Genomic DNA, 23,357 nt, shown 5'->3' on the forward strand with positions numbered 1-23,357 from the left:
ACTAAAGAACACTCGTCGATAAGGTCGTGAGCTCGTCGATGAGTTTTAGAATTGTAACAACCCTAAGAATAATGGTATTTAAATAATAAATATTTAGGAAAATGGACGTTGCATTTTGGATGTGACAATTCCAAGAAATTTTTCAAGCCTCATCGACGAACACAGGGGTTTTGTCGATGAAGGTTCTTCAGGATCTCGTCGATGAGGTCCCGTCTCGTTGATGAGAAGATACCGAGAGAGGATTTTTGGGAAGTTTGAAATTTATCGATGAGGGTGCAGATTCATTGACGAACTCTCTATAGGACTTGTCGACGAGGTGACGTGACTTGTTGACGAATCCCACAGTATAAATAGCCTAAATTCGGGTTAAATGCATAATTTTTCAGCCAAATTCTCTCATTTTCTCTCTCCGACGGTCTCTCCCTTCCCTCTCTTCGATTTCGGCTCCCTTAGTCAACGGATCGTCGATCTGAGGCCACCACGACGCTCCTGGCGAAGTTCTTTCCAAGTTTATCGGGACGGATCATTGGTGGGATCGAATTGAGTTTCTTCCCAGATTTAGGGTGAGGTCTTTTAAGTAAAATTTGACTTTCCAACAGTTGTAGGAGATGTTGTAGACGTAGAAATAATAATATTTTGTTCTGAGATATATGATTTTCAAAGTGTTGAGTGGAAAACCCTGCGGGTGTAGGGTCCATCATAGTAGGGGGATTTTTAGCATGAATCAAGTAAGGGAAATATGCTATGCTAGGCAATACTAGTATGATTTTAGTATGAATTATATGTTTTTATTAGATTATTATTTCACAGCAGGAATTTATACAGTTTATCAAATACGTTTAAAATGTTTTAAATCACTGTGTGGCATGAGAATATGGATATAGTATAAAAACATGTTTTTACAATATTTTTAGGATTATGTTTTACATAATATATAGACAGGGAATATGTTTTATAGTGTTTTTAGAATACCATGATTATATAGTTTTACAGTACCATGACATATAGATTTACAGTCTATTTCAAAGATACAATTAAAATAGTTACAGTTTATTACAGCGTCATGGTTAATACAGTTATTATATAATCATAGTAAAATAGATAAATTGTATATAAAACTGTACTACATAGTATCAGACCCTGTTGGACCATACAGTTTACAGAGCACGGTACCGTTGTTATTTACAGTATAGAGTGCAACCACTTATTCAGATAATATGTAGTAGGTAGGTCGATCATGCCTAGTTATGGACAGACTTCCCATCAGATATAAGTTGAGGAGGGCTAATCTGACTGACGGAGCATAGTGGTTTATCCTGGTCGGCCAGCCAAGATAGATCCCGCCTACGAGCCGCACAACCCTGTCATGAGGGGTTAAATCATGACATACAGTTATCCACAGGGAAGTTTTCAACTATTATATGTATATACAGTTTTATAGTAATAATGGGTGTACTTATGTATAGTAGAAGTATTATGAATGGAAAACCTATAAAAACAGATATGTTAAGTAACATAGGTACAGGTGGTGGTTTTATATGTTATTTGTACTTGTATTCTCATATTCAGTTATGCATGAATATATAGAGACAAATTTTTATAGAATTGTAACTCATTTGCCACACATTAGTAATAGCATATTTCGTCTTACTGAGCGTCGGCTTATCTCATTACCTTAACATTTTTCATGTGATCCAAGTAGGCGAGCAGATCAGGCTCGCAGATTGAGGGGCTTTAGTACCGCTCTATCAGTAGAGTGAATATTTTTGGGAGTATTTCTATATAGCCCTAGCCTAGTTGAGGGTATATTGGGAAAATAGTCATAAATGTGTAGTTTGGGAACACTGTAGCTCTCTGGTATTATACATATTTATATATGGTGGTGGTTATGTGATTTTAGCTTCTTGCTACTTAGGTGGATGGTTAGTTTTATATATGAAGGTATCAGAGCAATGGAATTTCACAATATTTATTATTAAAAAAAAACCAGTTAATTTAGCCAGTCGTTACAAGAACAACACAAACCCTCTTGGTTAATCCTCGTCGACGAGACATACATACTTGGCAACGATTTACTGAAGATCTCTCGTAGACAAAAAAATTCTGCTCGTCAACGAGCACCTGTTTGTACCCTTTTATAATTTCCTTTTCCTTTCTCTTCTAAACTTTTCTTTTCCCCTTTTTCCTTTATTCCTTATTTATCTTTTTCATTTGTTATTTTTTCCAATTATTTTATCATTAAAATTTTTTGGGTCATTACATCCCAAGTTCAAGGTGGAGTTGCGGGTTCATGTTTTCAGTTTCTTCTAAGGGGCCTATATTCTCCAAGGTGGATATTGTTGTGAATTGTGGCTCACATACTGAGTGGATAGCATACACAAAGGGATAACTTGAAGGTAATCAAGCAGTAGCAAGGAAAACGTCGATGGTAAGGCTCTAACTGTCGATGGTTTGGAGCAGAATTTCGGACAAAATGCATTCTATCTGAAACTATCGACGGTTTGGTTCGGGACACCTAACGCATATTTAAAATTTTGAAATGTGGACATTAATATGGTTAGATTTTTGAGGGAAAACCTTTGAGAACTCTACTTAAATGTCATATTTGATGTATTTAGAGCAATGTGTGATAGTTGTTGAGAGAATTAAGAGGATTCTTGTATTGCTTTTATAATTTACACAAGAAGATAATGAATCCTTGTCATTTGTTCCCGTGGATGTAGATATTACCAAACCACGTAATTCCTTATGTCTTTGTGATTGTTATTGCTTCCCTTAATTTATTGTGGTTGTGCATTGTTCTCTATATTCATCTTTAATGTGTTGCATTGTGTGTTTGATTCTTTACATAAAAATATATATTTCGTTGTTCATATTTGGGGGTTTTACACAACAACATCCCCTACTCTTGTTTTGATATATTTTATTTTTTATCATGTCCTTATTGAAAAATAATTAATTGCATGGAATCCAACATGCATGTATCGAAAAACAAAAAATTAAGTATAGACAACCAAACAAACTACAAATGTTGAGTCAATGTAGCACAAAATTTTTAAGTAACTTATTTGTACTAATTATTATTTGGTTTTTGTTGAAATGAATTCAAATCGAGTTTGCACAATAGTGCAAGATAGACGTGCTTGCTTAAATTATGTACTTGAACAAATTTGAAATGGTGATGAAGCCTTTTTGTCAACTTGAAGCATATATCGACATAGTTTCATCTGTCATCACTAAAGTTTGTATTGAGACCTAATGGGATTAATTAAGTTGTAAAAATTGACATGCTTAGAGCTAAAATTGTGCTAGCTTAAATATTTAATTTTACGAATGTGAAAGAGAGAGAGAGAGGGAGAGATGATTATGTCCCTCAATCATAAATGTGGTACAATATTTAGGAACTCTTTTTTTTTTTTGGAATGGTTGATAACCTTTCGTAAGCATATTTAGGTTTTATTATTTGAAATTTTGTCACATACTTTGGATTTTCGTTAGTGTTTTCTCTATCAAATGAATAACGTGGTCCTAGATATAGGGGTATAATTGGTTTATTGGTTTGGTTATGGGCCAAACCAAAAACCGAACTAAATCTTGCTATTTTTTAGTATTTCTAAATCGAAATCGAAATTGAACTGAATTTATCATCCTTTGAAAAACCGACCATGCGGCGGTTTGGATACGATTTTTTAGGTTTTTAATCGATTTTCTAAATATTCAACAATTACTTTTCACAAGGGTTGTTGAGAATCTATTGGACATTTTGATTTCTAAATATTAAATGGATCAATCATGTATTAACATACTAATTAAGTAATTATATTAATTTATATATATATATAATATATAATTTAAATTTAAATTGGTTTTTTTTTTAGTTTTTCGGTTCAACTATATTTTGGAAATCGAAACTGAAAATTTACATTTTCTATGACCAAAACCTCAACCGAATACCAAAAAACCAAACTGCTTGTGATTTTGGTCCGATTTCGATCCGATTTTCGATAATTTTTGCACACACCCCTACTTAGATATCATGTGTTGTTCCTTTCTTTCTCCAACCTTGTGCAAAACATTATTATTCAATTAAGCAACATGGTCCCAAAGGTTATGTTTTTTCTTTAATTAATGCTTGTTTGGATAGAACGCATGCAATGCTTGAATCAATTATTTATTGGTTAAATGTTGTTTGCAATGTTTGATCACACTTGCTACTTTTGAACTTGAAAAAATCGTCTTTTGTCTATTATTGTTTAATGCCCATCTCTTGTTCTTTTACGTTTCCATGTTCTTAATTTATGATTGATGTTTTATTTACTTATACCTATATCCATATACTATTTGTGTAAATACAACTACTTATACGTGCAAACACATGTAGATAAGTATCCATATATTATTTGTGAGAAGCGGGGACCGTGAATGGTAATGGAGATGTGTCCCGAGAGTCGGGTTGACCGAACGTCCAACTGATGCACAGAAGCCGTGTCCGCATCCGGATTTTACCTTGATCAACGAGACCTGGGAGTGGAGGACACTAATCCGTAGGTTTGGTGTCATACTAGGGGGTTCGAAGAGCTTGTGGGTGGCTGGAGTTCCTATGTAATCAAGAAAAAAAAGACATATAAATAAGTATGCATATCGTAAGAAAAACAATAATCATCAAATTGATGAGACGATGGAGATTTACGCTCGAAATAGGTTATGAGAGCATAGTTTTCAATCACATAATAACATAAAATTATAACCTAGTGCACTTACTTATATATAACACTAGTTCTAAATTAGGTGTAAACTCATGTTCAACAATTTGTATTTTCCATTTGCACAATTGTGGGTCGTATATTTTAAATAGAGTTAAGATGTTTGAATATATATTATCTGAAAAAAAAAATTAAGGTTAATGATGTATAAAGTAAGATTAGTGACATATAAAGAATTAATTTTATTCTCAAAATTTAATATGTATTTTGTTTTTTCTTTTTTTTAGTAATAAAATAAAATAGAGTAAGGTTTTTTTTTTTTTCTAAATTATTAAATTGTTTGATTAAGCAATGTTTTTGACAAATAAGCGCGTCATTTAATTGCGAATGATTTTCATAAGTAACTATTAATTTATACTAAATTATTTCACAGTCACCCTTGAATGTCAAAATTCAATTGAAGTTTAATTTAATTTGACAATTTAAGGTAATATTTTTTTTAACAAAAAAAAAAAGAAAAATGAAAATTTCCCTTAATTTTTTTTCTAAATTATTAAATAAATGTTTTGTTAAGAAAAATTCCCAAATAGGTCAGTTTAATTTGTATTTTTCATCCAAAATCACATGCATTTCAAGGTAATCAACAGCATGATAAAAATATATTTTTGTAATTGTATTGCTAGCATATTGCCAATAACTTTATAAATTTTGAATTAAAAATAAAAAAAAAATTAGAAGAATCAATCAAAACTTTTTTGAATAATTAAATAAATAAGTAATATATTTATTATTTATTTATTAGAAAAATCAATCAGAACTTTATGTTGGATTCATGATACAACATCTGTTAAGTTTTCGCAAAGGCTATTATTTTCCTTTTAGTTATTTATTAAGATATTAATTATAATAATTGAATAAGAAAATTGAAAACACACACACACACACATATCATTATGGTTCAAAAATTAAAGAGTAAAAGTTTTCGTGCATCAAACGGTCTCTGCTAGTACTTAAATAATTACCTTTATTTTCTGAACAAAACATAAATAGCTCATGCAAGTTCGAGGAAAGCTCACATGTTGTCTTCTTTGTTCCACAATTTTTCGATATGGGAGCATAGGAGGACTAGGGAATCTCATGTGTTGTAGCTTGATGTCCATTTCCTCTCCTTCGTTCTCCTTGTCCCACATCGCTCGAGCAAAAGAAAAGAATTTCTTTTCTTCCAATAAATGCCGACGTAGGCTTTGGTTTCTTAACTTCAATTCTTCTTATTGGGTGTCATAAATTTTTCTAGCAACACAAATCCTTTTTCATGTGATTGACTCTAAGATTCCCACTTGGTGCATCGTTGGAGTGGGATCCATTTACGTGCAAAGAGAATTGTCTTGTGAAAATAAAATTTTAAAAAAGTATGACTGATTTAAAAATCAAACATATTATAAATATTAGTTTATCGGTTGTAGAAAAAGTTGTTTCATGGCTAGTTTTTGGGGTTGAGAAGATCCTAAATCACCCAACATTAGAATCAGAGCTTGGTGTCGAGGGAGATTTTAATGGTTGCTTTATTGGGAGAGACTACGATGTGTGAGGTGAAGATTATTGGGTTATCCCACGACTGTGGAAGGGGTTGGTGGTCAATTATTAAGTGTGAGGAAAAGTCTCACCTCATGAATTAGCTTTTGGGGTTGAAAAGACCCTAAACTACCTAACAATAAATAGATAGGAATTGTAATGATCCAAAAAAAAAAAATGTATACTTAGTATAGTAATATAATATATATATATATATATATATATAGGAGCAGGATAATAATATAATAATATACTGTTTTATTAGAAACCCATACCACTCCTTATATATTATATTACTATACTAAGTACACATATTTTTTTTGTTGGATTATTACATTAAAAAATAAGGAGTGATATGGGTTTCTAATAAAATATTATATTATTATATTATCATCCTGCTCCAATAGATATTATATTACTATACTATGTATACATATTTTTTTAGGGTCATTACAAGAACATATCGTGCGATCATTTATCTATTTTTTATGTGAGAGATGCTATAATATCATATATATATATATATATATATATATATATATATATATATATATAAAGAATGACAATTTATTTATCACATGTTTTGCATTTAAAAAATTCACATGTAGCAAAATAAATTATTTTTATTATTGACAATCATTGAACTGATGAAGAATTACGTCGTAATAAAACTGAAATGGAGTTCAAGGTTAAATGGAGCAACAACCAAATAATTAATTTTTTCATTCACAAAGCAAGAAATTGTTCCGTAGATATGGAAACACACTATGTTTGGAAATGTAAATATTAATAAACATACTAAAGTCTTTGGAGTATAAATTTTATGACTTAATGAGGTTTGTGTGTATTTAAAAGAAACTAAATATAATTTTATATTATTTTTATACTAAAATTAAATTTATAATTTATAATTTACACATAAATATTCTAATATGATATTGTCATATTTAAAGCTCCCATTGTCATCTTAGCTGTTCCCATCTGTACTAGAAAAAAGGATCAAGAGACACCAGAGGGCCCATATTACCAATAGTATATCAATGGATGTATGGCCTACCAAAAAATGCATTTCTTTATACCCAGTTTGGGTCTTATCTTATCTATGTACACACACATACACACATTATATATATATATATATATATATATATATATATATATATATATATGTATGTATATATATATATGTATATATATATATGTATGTATGTATATATATGTATGTATATATATATATATGTATGTATGTATGTATGTATATAAATTACCATATAGGTTATCTGTCATACCAAAAAATGTATTTCTTTTATACCCTCTTTGGATCTTATCTTTTATACACACACGACCACGTGCACACACGCACACACAAATATATATATAAAATTTTGTCGTATAGGTTATCAGAGCATAGGTCCCGATCACATGATAACATAAAATTATAACATAGTGCACTTACTTATACATAACACAAGTTTAACTTTACCTTGTTTTATTTTCTAAATTATGTGTAAACTTATGTTCAATAATTTGTATTTTCCATTTGCACAATTATGGGTCAAATATTTAAATAGAGTTAAGATTTTTGAATATATATTATCTGAAAAAATAAAATAAAATTCAAGGTTAGTGATGTATATGTTAGGACCCTGTGAGCATCCAAATCAAAGTGACACCAAGAAATTTACGTGGTTCAGTCAAAAACGACATACGTCCATGGAGCACACACCAAAATTCAATAACTCGCCGGAAAATGTTACAATTCTCTCTCTCTCTCTCTCTCTCTCTCTCTCTCTCTCTCTCTCTCTCTCTCTCTCTCTCTTTTCCTCCCTTCTTCCTCTCAGCTCTCTCTGCACTCTCTCTGTGCTGCTGTGTTATACTATTATTCACTTTCCACAGCCCTCTTTATATAGGCTTGCAATTTACATCATGATTAAATACAAATCAATTACAAATTAATCACAAATTGGAAGTTTATAATCAAGAGATAAATGGAGAATAAATTCACATGTTTTCTGACTCAGCTCAACGCGTCTCCAGCTGTGTTTTTGGCTCCATCTTTAACAATCTCCCACTTGGAGACAGAGACACCTCCTCAACCAGAGTATCATGAATAAATGATGTGCTCAAAATATATCTTCAGGCATGAAGACCAACTGAAGTTGAACACAACTTCAGCTTCTCTGTAGTCACCACTTTAGTTAACATATCTGCTAGATTTTTGTTACCTTGAATTTTTTCAAGTATCAACACATCGTCCTCTATCAGAGATCTGACAAAGTGGTAACGCAATCCAATATGTTTAGTTTTGGAATGAAATGCTGAATTCTTTGCCAGATGTATCGCACTCTGACTGTCACTGTACAAAACATTCATTTCCTACTTTAATCCAAGCTCCGTTAACCAACTTTGAAGCCAAATCATCTCTTTACTGGTTTCTGTCACTGCTACATACTCAGCTTCTGTAGTAGATAAGGCAACAATCTTTTGTATCTGCGACATCCAACTAACAGCTATTGTGCCAACAGTGAACATGTATCCGATGGTGCTCCCGCGGTGATCTATTTCACCAGCAAAATCGGCATCCACATACCCTTTAATTTTCAAGTCTCCTTTGTCAAAACATAAACACTTATCAATAGTGCCTCTGAGGTACCTGAAGATCCACTTCACTGCTTCCTAGTGAGTCTTCCCTGGATTAGACATGAATCTACTGACTGCTCCCACTGCTTGGCCAATGTCCAGTTTGGTACAAACCATGGCATACATGAGACTTCCAATGGCTGAGGCGTAAGGAACCTTAGCCATGAAGTCCTTCTCTTCATCTGTCTGGGGAACCTGATCCTTGGAGAGGCGAAAGTGCCCTGCCAAAGGTGTATTTACTACTTTGGCGATGCTCATGTTAAACCTCTGTAGAACATGGCTAATGTACTCCGACTGAGATAACTGCAATATTCCCTGTCGCTTATCTCTGGAGATTCGCATCCCAATTATCTGTTTCGCTGAGCCTAAGTCCTTCATGTCAAATTCCATTGACAATTGCTGCTTCAATTTTCTGATCTCTTCTATATCTGGTCCTGCGATCAACATGTCATCAACATATAACAACAGAATGATATAACTATACTGATACCTCTTGAAGTAGCAACAGTGGTCGGCGTTACACTTTATAAAATCATTCCGGTGCATAAAGCCATCAAATTTTCGATACCATTGTCTGGGAGCTTGTTTGAGACCGTACAATCTCTTTTTCAACCTGCACACCAGACTCTCTTTACCTTTCTCTAAGAATCCTTCTGATTGATGCATATATATTTCCTCATCAAGATCACCATGAAGAAATGCTGTCTTCACATCTAACTGTTCAAGATGTAGACCCTCTGAGGCAACAATACTCACAACAGATCTGATGGTTGTCAACTTCACAACTGGTGCAAAAATGTCGGTGTAGTCAATTCCTTCCTTTTGCTCAAAGCCTTTGACTACCAACTGAGGTTTGTATCTTCTGGAGTTGTCATGCTCCTCTTCGATTTTGTACACTCACTTGTTGTGAAGGCATTTGGGCAACTTCCACATTCTGTTGGAGGTGAGGGACTTCATCTCATCCTTCATCGCAAGCTCCCACTTGCTCGTATCTGCCACCTGACATGCTTTATCATAGCATTTGGGCTCTCCTCCATCTGTAGGAAGTAAGTAATCAATATACCTTCTATCTGGTATATGGAACTGAGTAGCTCTCCTACGCTCTGGAACTGGAGTAGGAGACAGTGGTGCAACAATTTGCTCCACTAGTTCTTCCACCTGAGGATTCTCGGTATTTTGCTGATGTGTCCCAACACATTTATGGGTGTTTATCTGGAAACAAAGCTTGTTAGGACCCTGTGAGCATCCAGATCAAAGTGACACCAAGAAATTTACATGGTTCGGTAAAAAACGACCTACGTCCACGGAGCACACACCAAAATTCAATAACTCATCGGAAAATGTTACAATTCTCTCTCTCTCTCTCTCTCTCTTTCTCTCTCTCTCTCTCTCCCTCTCTCTCTCTCTCTCTCTTTTTTCCTCCCTTCTTCCTCTCAGCTCTCTCTGAGCTTCTCTACTCTCTCTGCACTCTCTCTGTGCTGCCGTGCTATGCTATTATTCACTTTCCACAGCCCTCTTTATATAGGCTTGGAATTTACATCATGATTAAATACAAATCAATTACAAATTAATCACAAATTGGAAGTTTTTAATCAAGAGATAAATGGAGAATAAATTCACACGTTTTCTGACTCAGCTCAACGCGTCTCCAGCTGTGTTTCTGGCTCCATCTCTAACAGTATAAAGTTAGATTAGTGACATATAAAGAATTAATTTTATCCTCAAAATTTATTATGTATTTTTAGCAATCAAATAAAATAGAGTAAGGTTTTTTTTTTTTTTTTCAAAATTATTAAATTGTTTGATGAAGCAATGTTTTTGTCAAGAAAAGTGTGTCATTTAATCGTGAATGATTTTCATGAGCAACTACTCATTTATACTAAATTATTTCACAATCACCCATGTATAATTTCAAAATTCAATTGAAGTTTAATTTAATTTAACATTTTAATATAATATTTTTTAACAAAATAAAAAAAAGAAAAATAAATTTTTCTCGTAATTTTTTTTTCTAAATTATTAAATAAATATTTTCTTGAGAAAATATCTGAAATGGGTCAATTTAATTTGTATTTTTCATCCAAAATCACATGCATTAATCAGCAGCATGATAATATATTTTTGTAAATGTATTGCTAGCATATTGCCAATGACTTTGTAAATTTTGAATCAAAAGTAAAAATAAAATTAGAAGAATCAATCAAAACCTTTTTGAAAATTTAAATAAATAAATAATATATTTATTATTTATTTATTAGAAGAATCAGTCGAAACATCATGTTGGATTCATGAGCCAATATTTGTAAAGTTTTCGTGAATGCTATTATTTTCCTTTTAGTTATTTATTAAGATAGTAATTATTGTTATTGAAAAAGCAAATTGAATAATATACAACAAAAAAATAAATTATATATGTCCACAATTTATTTTTCTTTTATTTCTAGAATTTTTTATTTTGTATTAATATGAAAAATATATATATATATATATATTTATGTATGTATATATTCATTATGATTAAGAAATTAAAGAGTTAAAGCTTTGGTGCATCACAAAGTTTCTACTAATACTTAAATAATTACTTTTATTTTCTCAATAAAACATAAATAATTCGTGTGAGATCGAGGAAAGCTCACATGTTATCTTCTTTGTTCTACAATTTTTCGATGTGGGAGCATGGGAGGACGGGGGAGTCTTCATGTGTTGAAGCTTGATGTCCATTTCCTCTCCTTCATTCTCCTTTTCCTACATCGATCGAGCAAAAGAAAGAAATTTCTTCTCTTTCCTATAATGCCCTTATAGGCATTAGTACCTTAACTTCTTAAAGGGTGTCATAGATTTTTCTAGTGAGACGAATCCGTTTTCATGTGAGTGGCTCCAAAGACTCCCAAGCGTGTATAGTTGGAGTGGAATCCACTTACATGGAAAGAGAATTGTCTTATTAAAATAAACTCCTTTTCCCACATCGATCAAGCAAAAGAAAGAAATTTCTTCTCTTTCCTATAATGCTCGTATAGGCTTTAGTACCTTAACTTCTTAAAGGGTGTCATAGATTTTTCTAGTGAGACGAATCCGTTTTCATGTGAGTGGCTCCAAAGACTCCCAAGCGTGTATAGTTGGAGTGGAATCCACTTACATGGAAAGAGAATTGTCTTATTAAAATAAACTTTTAAAAAATATTGCTCGTATTTGAAAATCACACATATCATAAATAGATAATAACATATCGTTCGACCATTTTTCTATTTTTTGTTATATGAGAGATAATAATAATAATAATAATAATAATAATAATAATAATAATAATAATAATAGTCATTAAGTTAATATCAATACATAGATGTTTTTCTGTAAGATCCTTGATTCTATGTTTGATACTTACGAAATACCTTATCTTAATGAGTGTTCAGAGACCATTGCGGCTCAGACGCTCCCTAGAGATCGGCCTGATCAAAATGAAATTTCAAAAGATAAACATGGTAGACACTATTTGTACATGTAAATAAGTACATATATATAGAATAATATTTTAACTGACTCGACCCACATGACCGGGTGGGGCCCACATGAGTCTCGGACTTGAACTTGTTTCGGCATATCAACTGCAATCTTCATACATCGGAAGTCTTCATGTAATTCATATGTACTGTTAGCTTTATTGTGATCCCAAGAGGGGGGGTGAATTGGTATTTTTAAAATTTAACATTTAGGTATTCCTCCTAACAGTAGTATGTTCACAACCCTATGGTCAATCTAGTGCGAGCAGTATAAATATAATAGGAATTAAATGAGCAATTTAATTAACAATACATGCACCAGAAAAACAATAAAGTAAGAGTGACACACAGAAATGTTATCAATGTTTGGCCAATTTGCCTACGTCCTTGCCTTGGCTAACAAGCACAAGGATTATCATTATCACTTGCTCACTTAACCGGGTGGAGCAGCACCTATACAAATCAGGTCAATTAGCACATGGCTGACTTCAACCTTTACACCAATCCTTACCGGACTGGATTATCGCCCCCTCAGGCCACGCCTGGAATCACTCAGATTTACAATTAAATGGTACAATGAAATGGTGCTTTCACGTAAAGCGAATTTGTACCCAAGTAATGCGCTCAATCACAAACACATCAGTCACATGAATATAGTATAAGCTCAGTAATGTGCTTTTTGCTTAATCAATACTCAACACAGTATAGTTAATATGAAGCTCAAAAGTATTCAACACAATACAATCAGTATGATGCTCAGGAATAATCAACACAAGCAATGACTTGGAATCTAAACAAAATATTTTAACAATACATCAATATTCCAAGTATACTATGTAGATAATCAAACTAGTTTCAAAAAGATTTTCTTCAATGAAATGAGCACAAAGCTAGTTTGAAAGGGTTGCTTGCTTGTTAAAAAAAATCTTTGCACACAAAAAACAAAGCTATTAGATGCTTGCAATGAAGTGCAAATATCCAAAGCTTTATAGGTTTAGTCCCACACGAGATATCCGTGGGATAAACCTAAACTATACTCCCAACAAAATAAATCTCAAGCACACCAAACAATGGGAGTATTAGCTTTGAGCAGCAAATAGACAAACACAAATGAAACTTTCACAATCTCGGATTTGATCAAAGGATGCAAGTTTGAGAGTTTTAGGACAAAGAAAGGATTTTCAAGATAGAGAGAGTATATTGCTAATCACTTTTTCTTAATCGCTCTCTAATCATGCAAATGAGAACATATTTATAGTTAGGTGAAAAACTATAACCGTTTGGGACAGGATATGTATTATTAAAGGAGTCTTAAAAGATTAAAATTCAATTAGCCCGAAATAACCCTGTTTTACGGTGGTTAAAATAAATTTATTCGGGCGAGGTTCGGGTGGCTGAACCTTGGTTCGGTCGCCCGATAAGACACAGTTCAAAAAGTTCTGTAACTAAGTTCGGTCGCCCGAGGATATATTTGAACTAAAATCATAGGACGCCTGAGTTGGTGAACAGTCCCTTTCGAAGGGTTCGGGCGCCCGAGGAAGATGTGTGCACTTGAGATTCGGTCACCCGAGGGTTGGTCAACATTTTGACTTTCAAAGTTCGGGTGCCCGAGGAGTTTTATACTCCAAAGGTTCGGTCACCCGACTCCTCTTAACTTGCTTAGATTTGACAATTTCAAGTACAATTATAACACACTCATATTTTATGCAATGTGTGTATGTGTGTGGGAGCCTAGGGTCTTACTATGGTCAAGTTGAGCTCACATTATATGTTGTGTGTATGATGTGCAGGTGATGAACATACAAACCATATCCTAGATTACTATTACAGACCTTATTACAGATATGACTATATATTACAATGTAAATTACAAGGCTTCACGGTTTTCTTGTTTCTTCGAGTGTCATCAAAGAAGTTTGATTTGAATCTGCACAAACACTTGACAAACATCAATTATCAATATTTGTCATTATTAAAACTGGGTGCAACCTATAAGGTTAACATGTACCTGCAAAGAGTTACAAATTAAAGTGTGTTTTGAGTACATGTGCTTGTCTAAGGGTTAAACCATAGGACATAGGTCGACCAATTGATTTCTACATCAGTGTCCTTGTATACATTTCATAAATCTCGTAATATAGGTGATCATTCCCACATCTAGCGCATGTGGGGCCCACAAAATCAATTAGGCCCATAAAACTACGTGGGGTCCACATGAGTCCCGAAGCTATGGGGGCCCACAAGATCACGTGGGGCTTACATGAGTCCCGAAGTTATATGAGGCCACAAAATCGTGTAAGACATATTGGAGTTGTGTGGGGCCCACATGAGTCTTGAAACTGTGCTGGGCCCACAAGAGTTTTGGACTCGAACTTGCCTATTTCTTTATAATAAATAATAAAAATTTAATTAATGGTGATTTTTACTCTGCTCATTCTACTGTCCAGACTTTCTTCCAAAATAATATGCACAATAAATATATATATAATTAAAGATAATAATAAGAAAAAGGAAAGGAAAAAAAAAGGAGTATCGGTAATCCAATTGCAAAACACATTACCCCATATCTCACATCCCACGTGTCATTCCATCTTCCATCAATAATTTGAAAAATACTAAAATTAAAATTTCACCCCTCTCCACATTTTTGAAAATGTAATTTTCCTCCCAAAAAATTTCCTATAAAAAGAAACTCTTAACCTTCATTTTTCACAAAAATTTTCCAAGAGAAGAAAATGATTAGTGAGTGAAAGAATTAGTAGTGGAGGGAGAATTTTTGCTATAATTAAAATTCTTTCTCGCCTACTATTTCTGATCTCATTTTTAGAGATATTCATTATGATTGTACCATAAGATTAACAAAGAGGTAAATAAATTTGATTATGATAGATTTTTATTTAAAATTTATGTCTGAATTTATTAGTAAGTAAATTTTGATTATGTTAGTTATTTTCATAAAATTTTTTTGAGTTTATTTTTATGTATATTTAATTATATCAATTTTATCTTTAATATACTTGTATTTATTTTTTAGTTAAGAAATGTTCTAAACCCCTCGGGTATTTTATAACATTAATTTCTATTCAAGAAAATATTTTTAATACGAAAATTGTGTGGCATGAGTTTATTTTTACATTACATATTTCATGAAAATATGAATAAAAATAACATGAGTTGATTTTTGCGTTGCGTATTTCACGAAAATATGAGTAAAAATGAGATTTTCATGATATTATTTTAATTGTACAAATTATATAATAAGATACTTTCAAAACTCCTTATGAGTCAGACGATACAAAAAATTATGAATGCTCGGTACCACAACTTAAAGTTTAAATGGATCAGAGTGCTTCCACATTGTTTAGAAAATAGTTTTATATGATAGTAAATTTCTCTTGAGTACACACCTGGGTCGGATCGGGGTTTAATAAGAAAAATCTCATGTACGTTGATTTAGTTTGGCCGACTAGCCAGTTAAGTCCAGTTTTCGGGTTGCACAACCCAGTCATGGGGGTAAACATGATTTACGGCTAACAAAAAGATGACTTATGGCTAACAAAAACATGACTTACATTTAACAGACTTAAGTGTGATTTTTATAATATATGTATATACATATTTAATTACATGTGTAGAGTTATTGATGAATTGAAGGAAAATTATATGCTTATATGAATATGGTCATTTTTGTGCCTAAATGATGATCTAAATGAAATGTGTAAGGAAAAATATATATGTATATTATTAAATATTATAGTTACAATTATAAAGTTAAAAGTTTAATCCAACAATTTAAGTGTATGATTATAAAATTGTACTGCTATAGTTAATAGTAAAAGTTTTATGTAGAAAATTTTAAATTCATATTTATTTTAAAAACAAATTTTGAAGTTATAGTATTAAATATTATTTTATAAAAGTATCATATTATGAAAGCTCATTTTGACCGCACACTAATAATAATTTTATTTACTTACTAAGCGTCATCTCACCCCAATTATTATTTTACATTTCAGATAATTCTAAATAGTGTGCCAAAAATCTTACGTAACAAGTGCATGAACGGGAATAGAAAGAGTAGAGTAAAATAAAAATTTAAAATAATACAATTTTAAAATATGTTTGTGTATTATATAATTTTAAGAATGTTAATTTTAATCGTTGAAATATATATATTTATAATAAAGCTAATTAGTGTTCTAGTAATAAAAATAATTTAGATTTATGTGTGTCTGTTGAAAAATTTATATGTAAGAATCCACTTGGGTTTGGGTCCTTACAAATTTAATTTGATTTGTGATTTAGTTTTAATTTTTATATAAGTAAATAATATAAAAAATTAAAATTTTACAAAACATAAACACATAATTTAACTCTTTATGGAGTTTGAACTATAAAGAGTTTTACAAATAAATCTTCATCTCAAATTAGTAACTACAATATACAATTTTCATTCTTTTTATTTTATATTTATTTTTGCTTCTTTTACTTTTTTTTTTTTCGTCATTATACTCCATTTTGTGAAATGATAAAACACTTTCAAAATTATTAATTGAATCAAGTGGTTGAGTTTCTATCATTTGTGAATATCCTTATATAAAATAATAGTCAATATTTTTATATATTATTTCATTACTATTTTCAAATAATTCTTTTCATATATTCAACGTGGGTCCTTTTTTATCTAATTAATAAAATAAAAATAATTTTAATTATAAGTTTAAATATTTTTGAAATATATAAAAATAAAAATGATTTATTAATAAACAACTTATAATTTTTAATTTACCAAATGAAATTCAAAAATTAAAAAACAAAGGTCAATCTTATCTCTCGCCCCCTCTCTCTCTCTCTATCAGCCCCCTTCTTTTTCTCTCTCTATCTTCTCTCAGCATCTCTCTCTCCCTCTTTCTCTCTGACATTCTCTTTCACTGTCTCCCAAAGTTCAACTCTTTCTCTCTCCCTGTCACTGAATTTCTGCTTTTTCTGGGTGAAAAAACTCATATTCATTTCCCCTGCAACTAAGACACTTTTTGAATCGCTTCAAATAGCAGACGTCTCTCCCATGGTGATCGCTCACCCCTCTACAGATTTCCTCTTCTAGGGTTTCTTTTCGCCTTCTTCATCTCAATCCATGGCCAACGACTATTCCGAGAAGCAGAGGCGGCTTCAGAGGCTGCGATGCTCCGTCCAGAACTACGAGTGGGGCAGAATCGGCCGCGAATCGCAGGCCGCGAGGCTCTACTCGCTGAACTATCCCGCCGCCGCCGTCGAACCGGACGAGCCTTATGCCGAGTTCTGGATGGGCACCCACGAGTCCGGGCCTTCCTTTGTACTTGCGGACCGCGACAGCAATGGCGTCTCCGTTGGTACCGAGTGTGCGACTCTTAAGTCGTGGATTTCGCAGAACCCCGATGTGCTTGGGGAGAAGGTTCTGAAGAAGTGGGGTGGTGATCTTCCTTTCTTGTTCAAGGTATAAACTTCGAAATTGTTGTTAAGTTGTTGTCGTCGAATTTTTTTGGCAGGAGAAAGGGTGCCGTAATGGTGAGTTGAAACAGTCGGAAGAAAATGGAAGTTTCCATTAGTGGGTAGAAGTTAATTTGCTTAATTAATTGCAGACGAGGGGTATGGTTATCCAAACAAAATTGAAGCTTTGGCCGTGCTTTATTATAGTTTAGTTCCTGGAAATTTGACAAAAAATATGTTATCCCAGAAAAAAAAATAAAAAAAGAGGGCAGAAAGTGAAACTTGGCCTTGGTCTTCCATTATGGTTCAAACTGAAAACTGTAATAATCTAGAAGAGGAATTTTTTTTGTAATCGATCGGTGATTCTGATTAAATATTTACCTACCTTTTTATATGTGAATCGGGTTTTAAGATATTATTTTCTATTTCAACCAATATTTTTTTTTTATTTGTAAAATGGACAGTTTTGTGATTGTGTGGTGGTTCAATAGGGTTGATTATGTTTTATATTTTGAGTAAAAAATTGATTGACAGTATGCTGTGAATTTGTTGTTATTTTTGTTGGTTATGCCTTTTTTGCTTGGTCATACTTTACAGAAAGCATCGTTTGTTATTACATAGTTACTTTCGGTGCAAAATTGAATGATGAATGAGTCTTAGAGTTACTTAACTTGGGGATCTTTCTTTCTTATTCATGGTTTAATATTCTTGTTATTTATTATAAAGGATATGGTTTTGTGGTTGTATTTAGGTTGGTGTTTTCTTCCTTTTCCAGTAGATTCTGTTAATCTGTATAAATTTGAAGCATAATATAGATTTTTTCCAAATCCTTGTGGTTACGTGTACCTTTATATAAGATCAGTATTTAAATTCAAAATTTTTCATTGGTTTATTGGCTGTACTGCTGTGTAAGTTTTTGATTATATGGTGTTAGGTACTTTCAGTCGCAAAAGCTTTGTCAATACAGGCTCATCCCGATAAGGAATTAGCAAGAGTTTTGCATAAGTCGCTACCAAATATTTATAAAGATGATAATCACAAGCCTGAGATGGCTTTGGCATTAACATATTTTGAAGCCCTATGTGGATTTGTGAGCCTCGAGGTAAGCTACTCAAAACTTGTATGGAGTTGGCCTGAATGTATTTTTTTGAGATTTTTAGTTAGTATTTCTTCACTGTCTACTGTGATGGATGAAAACAAAAAGTTTCAAGTCTGTTGATTGATAACATGTGCTTGTATAACTATGTTGCTAAGACCTCATGCCATTTGCTTTTAGTGTTTCAGAGGTGGATTTTATCGAGTAATCTGCATTAATTTTTTCTATTATGTCTATCTTTTCCTACAATACCTATTTTAGATCCATAAATGGTCCTAGTTCCTTTATTTAGCAACTAGCAGTTGGTGACACATGTATCACACATTATTTAATCTTAATATTTTGTATTTATTTAAAAATTTGTAATTATAAATGACTTCGAGTGGTTAAAATTTTAGTGAGGGGTTTTAAATGCTTGAATGTATAGTTTTTTGAAATATTCATTCTTTATTAGTCAATGTTCTGTTCTTTTGAATAATTAATTTTGATTGTGTATTTGTTTATATTGAAGGGTTTTCTGAAAATATTATGGCTAAAAAGTGCAGATTGTGAACTGCATGGTGTTCTTTTACTTGATAGTAGAGATATGAATTATTGACTGGATTGATCATTAATGAATTCATGAACTACATACAATGATGATTTGTATGAGAGATCTCCCTTTTTAATCCTCTATGTTGTTTACGACTTGTTTTGTTTTTGTTTTTGTTTTTTGATGTGCATCCAAGCACACCATGACTCTGACATTCCTCAAATTCATTATGATTTTACTCATGAAACTTGATACTACCATGTAGGAACTTAAGGCTGTGCTTCAAAATGTTCCTGAGATTGTAGATTTAGTTGGGACTGCAGATGCAAATCAAGTTTTACTTGTTAATGAGCAAGATGGGAAGGACAAAGTAAAAGCTGTTCTACAATCTATCTTTACACAACTCATGTCGGCTAGAAAAGATGTGATTTCTGAAGCAGTTTCAAAGCTGAAAAGTCGTTTGAGCATGGAGAAAAAGGTTGATTTGAAAACATTTAGTTGATTCCCTACTGTTATGTATGGTGAACATTGAATTGAATCTGAGGCGTGTACTGCCTTCATATTACCTGCTTCAAATCCATTTTGCATTTAACACTGCCTTTCTTTTTTGTCACCAGTTAAGACAGTTAACTGATAAGGAACAATTGGTGTTGCGGCTGGAAAAGCAGTATCCTGCTGATGTGGGTGTCATATCAGCCTTCTTTTTGAACTATGTGAAGCTTAATGCTGGTGAAGCTTTGTATCTAGGAGCAAATGAACCTCATGCATATGTAAATGGTGATTGTGTTGAATGCATGGCAACTTCTGACAATGTTGTGCGTGCTGGCCTTACTCCAAAGCACCGAGACGTTCCAACTCTCTGCTCCATGCTGACATATAAACAGGTAAGCATGCTGTCTTCCACATTGTTTCCTTAGTGTTGAGGGCACCTAAGTTAGACTGCAAACTGCAGCTATTGTATGTAGGTTTTAGATCTAGAAACAGGTATAGGACTAAAGAAATTGGAAGTCCTTCGTTGTTCTTTCTACTCTAAGCTTCCAACATGGTTACTTCATGGTGCTGTTTACGCTGGAGTTTTGGAGCCAATTGTGCCTCTCTTGGTAGCTTCCTTTTATAGGCCAAGTGACAATGTGAACTTGAAAAAAACCCCTTTCCTCCCTATTGATAAAACTTAGGGGTCGTTTAATATCATTGTCAAAAATAACATAAGCGAAAACTAGAAATGAAAATCAAAGACTAGAAACAGAAATTAAAAATCAGAAACCAGTGACTTGTTTGGTTAATATTTATAAAACTAAAATAAATTAAAAGCTTATTTAAAAAATGATTCTTTTTCATTTTAAATCAAATAATATCGTAAAAATATTATTAAAATAATAATATTGTAAAATAATGCACATTAAAAAAATACTATAATAAAAATAAAAATAAAATTATTATTATTATAATTATTATTATTATATTTAGTTTTATGCTTTCAAAATTTATTTTACAATAAAAAATTTATTGGACATGATTATTGAAAAATAATGTAAATATTTTGTAATTCGCTTTATTATTATTTTTTGAAATTTATACATTTTTTATTTCAATTATATCTAAGTTCATATGATCACTTTATTTTAATTTTAATTTAAAAGTATAAAATGAATAATTTAATCCAAAAGAACTATTTTTGGATATAAAAATTTTGGCAACAGGTTGCCAAAACAACTAAAAATCGTAAAATCTGGTTCTCAGTTTTTTTGCAAAATAACAAAAAATTGACACTAGAAACAAAAAAGTGGCAACATAAACAAATGTGTTTTTATAATCTGTTTCTTTACTGTGCAGATATGGAAATAGAAAACAGAAAATAACAATGATATCAAACAAATCCTAAACAAGATGACTTGTATGGTTTGTAGCCAGTGTGCGGCCCAATTGGATGACCCCGATTGTTAAAAATGTTGGTTGTCAATCCATGGTTAACATGAAGTATCTTAGCAAGTCTCTTATTAAAAAAAAATGATCTCAGCAAGCAAAAACAACTAGAAGGCTCTCAACAAGTATTCTAGGACTAAGCCTCGAGTCCAAAATGCACCCAAACTGCTTGAGAGATGAAATCCATTAATTTTTGCCCACCTGGTGGGATTAAAAGATTGATAAAGATATGTTGTTGCAATGAACTTTTGTAAAATACTTTAGAAATAGAGACTTTCTCTGAAGTGGGCTGTCGTTAAAAATGGCCAGTAGGATGAAGGATGAACTTTTATGGAATCATTTGGGCACAAAAATACCTAGGTTGTGTTTGGTGGCATGAATTTCAAGCCTTGGATTTGGTTTTTTGTGGATTTGAATAAAAATCAATACAATTTTGGATTACAGTTTATCTGAGTTTATACAAATCCAAACCCCCAAGGTTGATGTTGAGGGGGAGAGAGAAATGATGTTGAACTTCTAACAGTTTGGTTAAAACTAGCTGTTTGCCTATAGTGTCCTGAAAAGAACCTCATTTTTCTTTTGACGTGTTTTTTTCTTTCGGGCAATAATATTATTAGCTTTAATCAGTGTTCCATATATTTATCTAATCCACTTTCTGCTACAGGGATTTCCCGAAATCCTGCGAGGAGTACCTCTAAATGCATACATCAGGAGGTACCTCCCCCCTTTCGATGAATTTGAGGTTGATCGTTGCATTCTTCCTCAAGGGGCTGCTACTGTTTTCCCAGCCTTTCCAGGCCCCTCCATTTTTCTGATCACAGTTGGTCGTGGTATAATGCATACAATTGCTTCAGAATACGTAGTTAGCGAGGGTGATGTCTTATTTGCACCCGCCAATATTGAGATTAGGGTAGTAGCATCTGCATCAGAGTTGCAGCTGTACAGAGCTGGAGTGAATAGCAACTTTTTTGAGCCTTCACAGTGAAATGCAGCAGGTTACTTCAGCTTTAGGACGAGTGAATAATTGCTTATTTTACACGGTTCCCATGTCATGCCTGCCACTGTTTATGGATCTTTTATATTTTATGTATTTTAATGTAACATCAGTACTGACATTGTAAACGGACTGGTGATGATATATTGTAAGATTCATAAGAATGAGAGTTGCCCTGTTCTGGAAGAATAAATGTCTCAGTTTTCCACTTCTGGTAGTTGTTTACTGGGCAATATTTGATCTCCTTGGTAATAAACATGTAATTTCACTGTTTGGAAGGAGAAATGCTATTAGTCTATTAAGCCAAGGGAACCATGCAAAACTGTGATGCTGGAACTCCAGCATCTGTGCTCTTTATTTATTCGCAGCATTCAAGGTACACCACCCTCTCTTCTTTTTAATCTCTTAAAGCAGCAAGTTTAATTTACTCCATATCAATCTACAGGTTTTGGGGTTTCCTCCTCTAGGATAAGTTTTATTTGTCGTCTGAAGTGGAAACATGTTTATTAGATTGTTTGCTTAGAAAGATGAGTATTTGGATGTTTTAGCAACATTATTAAATGTTTACATGTTAAAGGAGGTTTGTTTAAGCTTGCATGTAGGAACGAGCTATCATGGGAGAGTTATTAATCTGGCTGGTCCCAGACTCCCAACCATCAAGCTTGGTGTTTCTCAGTCCAAGCCTAGGTCTTTTCTCTTTATATATTTATTTATATTTTCTTAAAGCTGTATGTTTCACCACTTAACTTTTGATCCATATATTGGTAACTTTATGGTTTTTGGATGAGGCATTTGTACAGTGTTAGATGAAATGTTTCTAGTAGTGCAAGACAGTCTTAAGAGGTGGCTTCTTTTTATACATAAATCCATTGCAGGCAAGTAGAAGCCCTTTGGCTGTTTAGTTCATTGCCATTAATGATGGAAGTTTTGAGAA

The 23,357-nt window shown here is 32.6% G+C and overlaps 1 protein-coding gene across 1 annotated transcript; it reads left to right on the plus strand.

The window, feature by feature from the left end:
• Positions 1–17,234: 17,234 nt before the first annotated feature.
• On the plus strand, positions 17,235–22,631 carry LOC131168088 (mannose-6-phosphate isomerase 2-like). The gene is made up of 5 exons (XM_058127289.1): positions 17,235–17,885; positions 18,813–18,980; positions 19,772–19,984; positions 20,124–20,390; positions 22,094–22,631. The coding sequence occupies exons 1-5, from the start codon at positions 17,547–17,549 to the stop codon at positions 22,412–22,414; spliced, it is 1,308 nt and encodes a 435-aa protein (XP_057983272.1). The 5' UTR covers positions 17,235–17,546; the 3' UTR covers positions 22,415–22,631.
• Positions 22,632–23,357: the final 726 nt, after the last annotated feature.

The sequence above is a fragment of the Malania oleifera genome, chromosome 11, assembly GCF_029873635.1.
Source record: "Malania oleifera isolate guangnan ecotype guangnan chromosome 11, ASM2987363v1, whole genome shotgun sequence".
Classification (NCBI taxonomy): Eukaryota; Viridiplantae; Streptophyta; class Magnoliopsida; order Santalales; family Ximeniaceae; genus Malania; species Malania oleifera.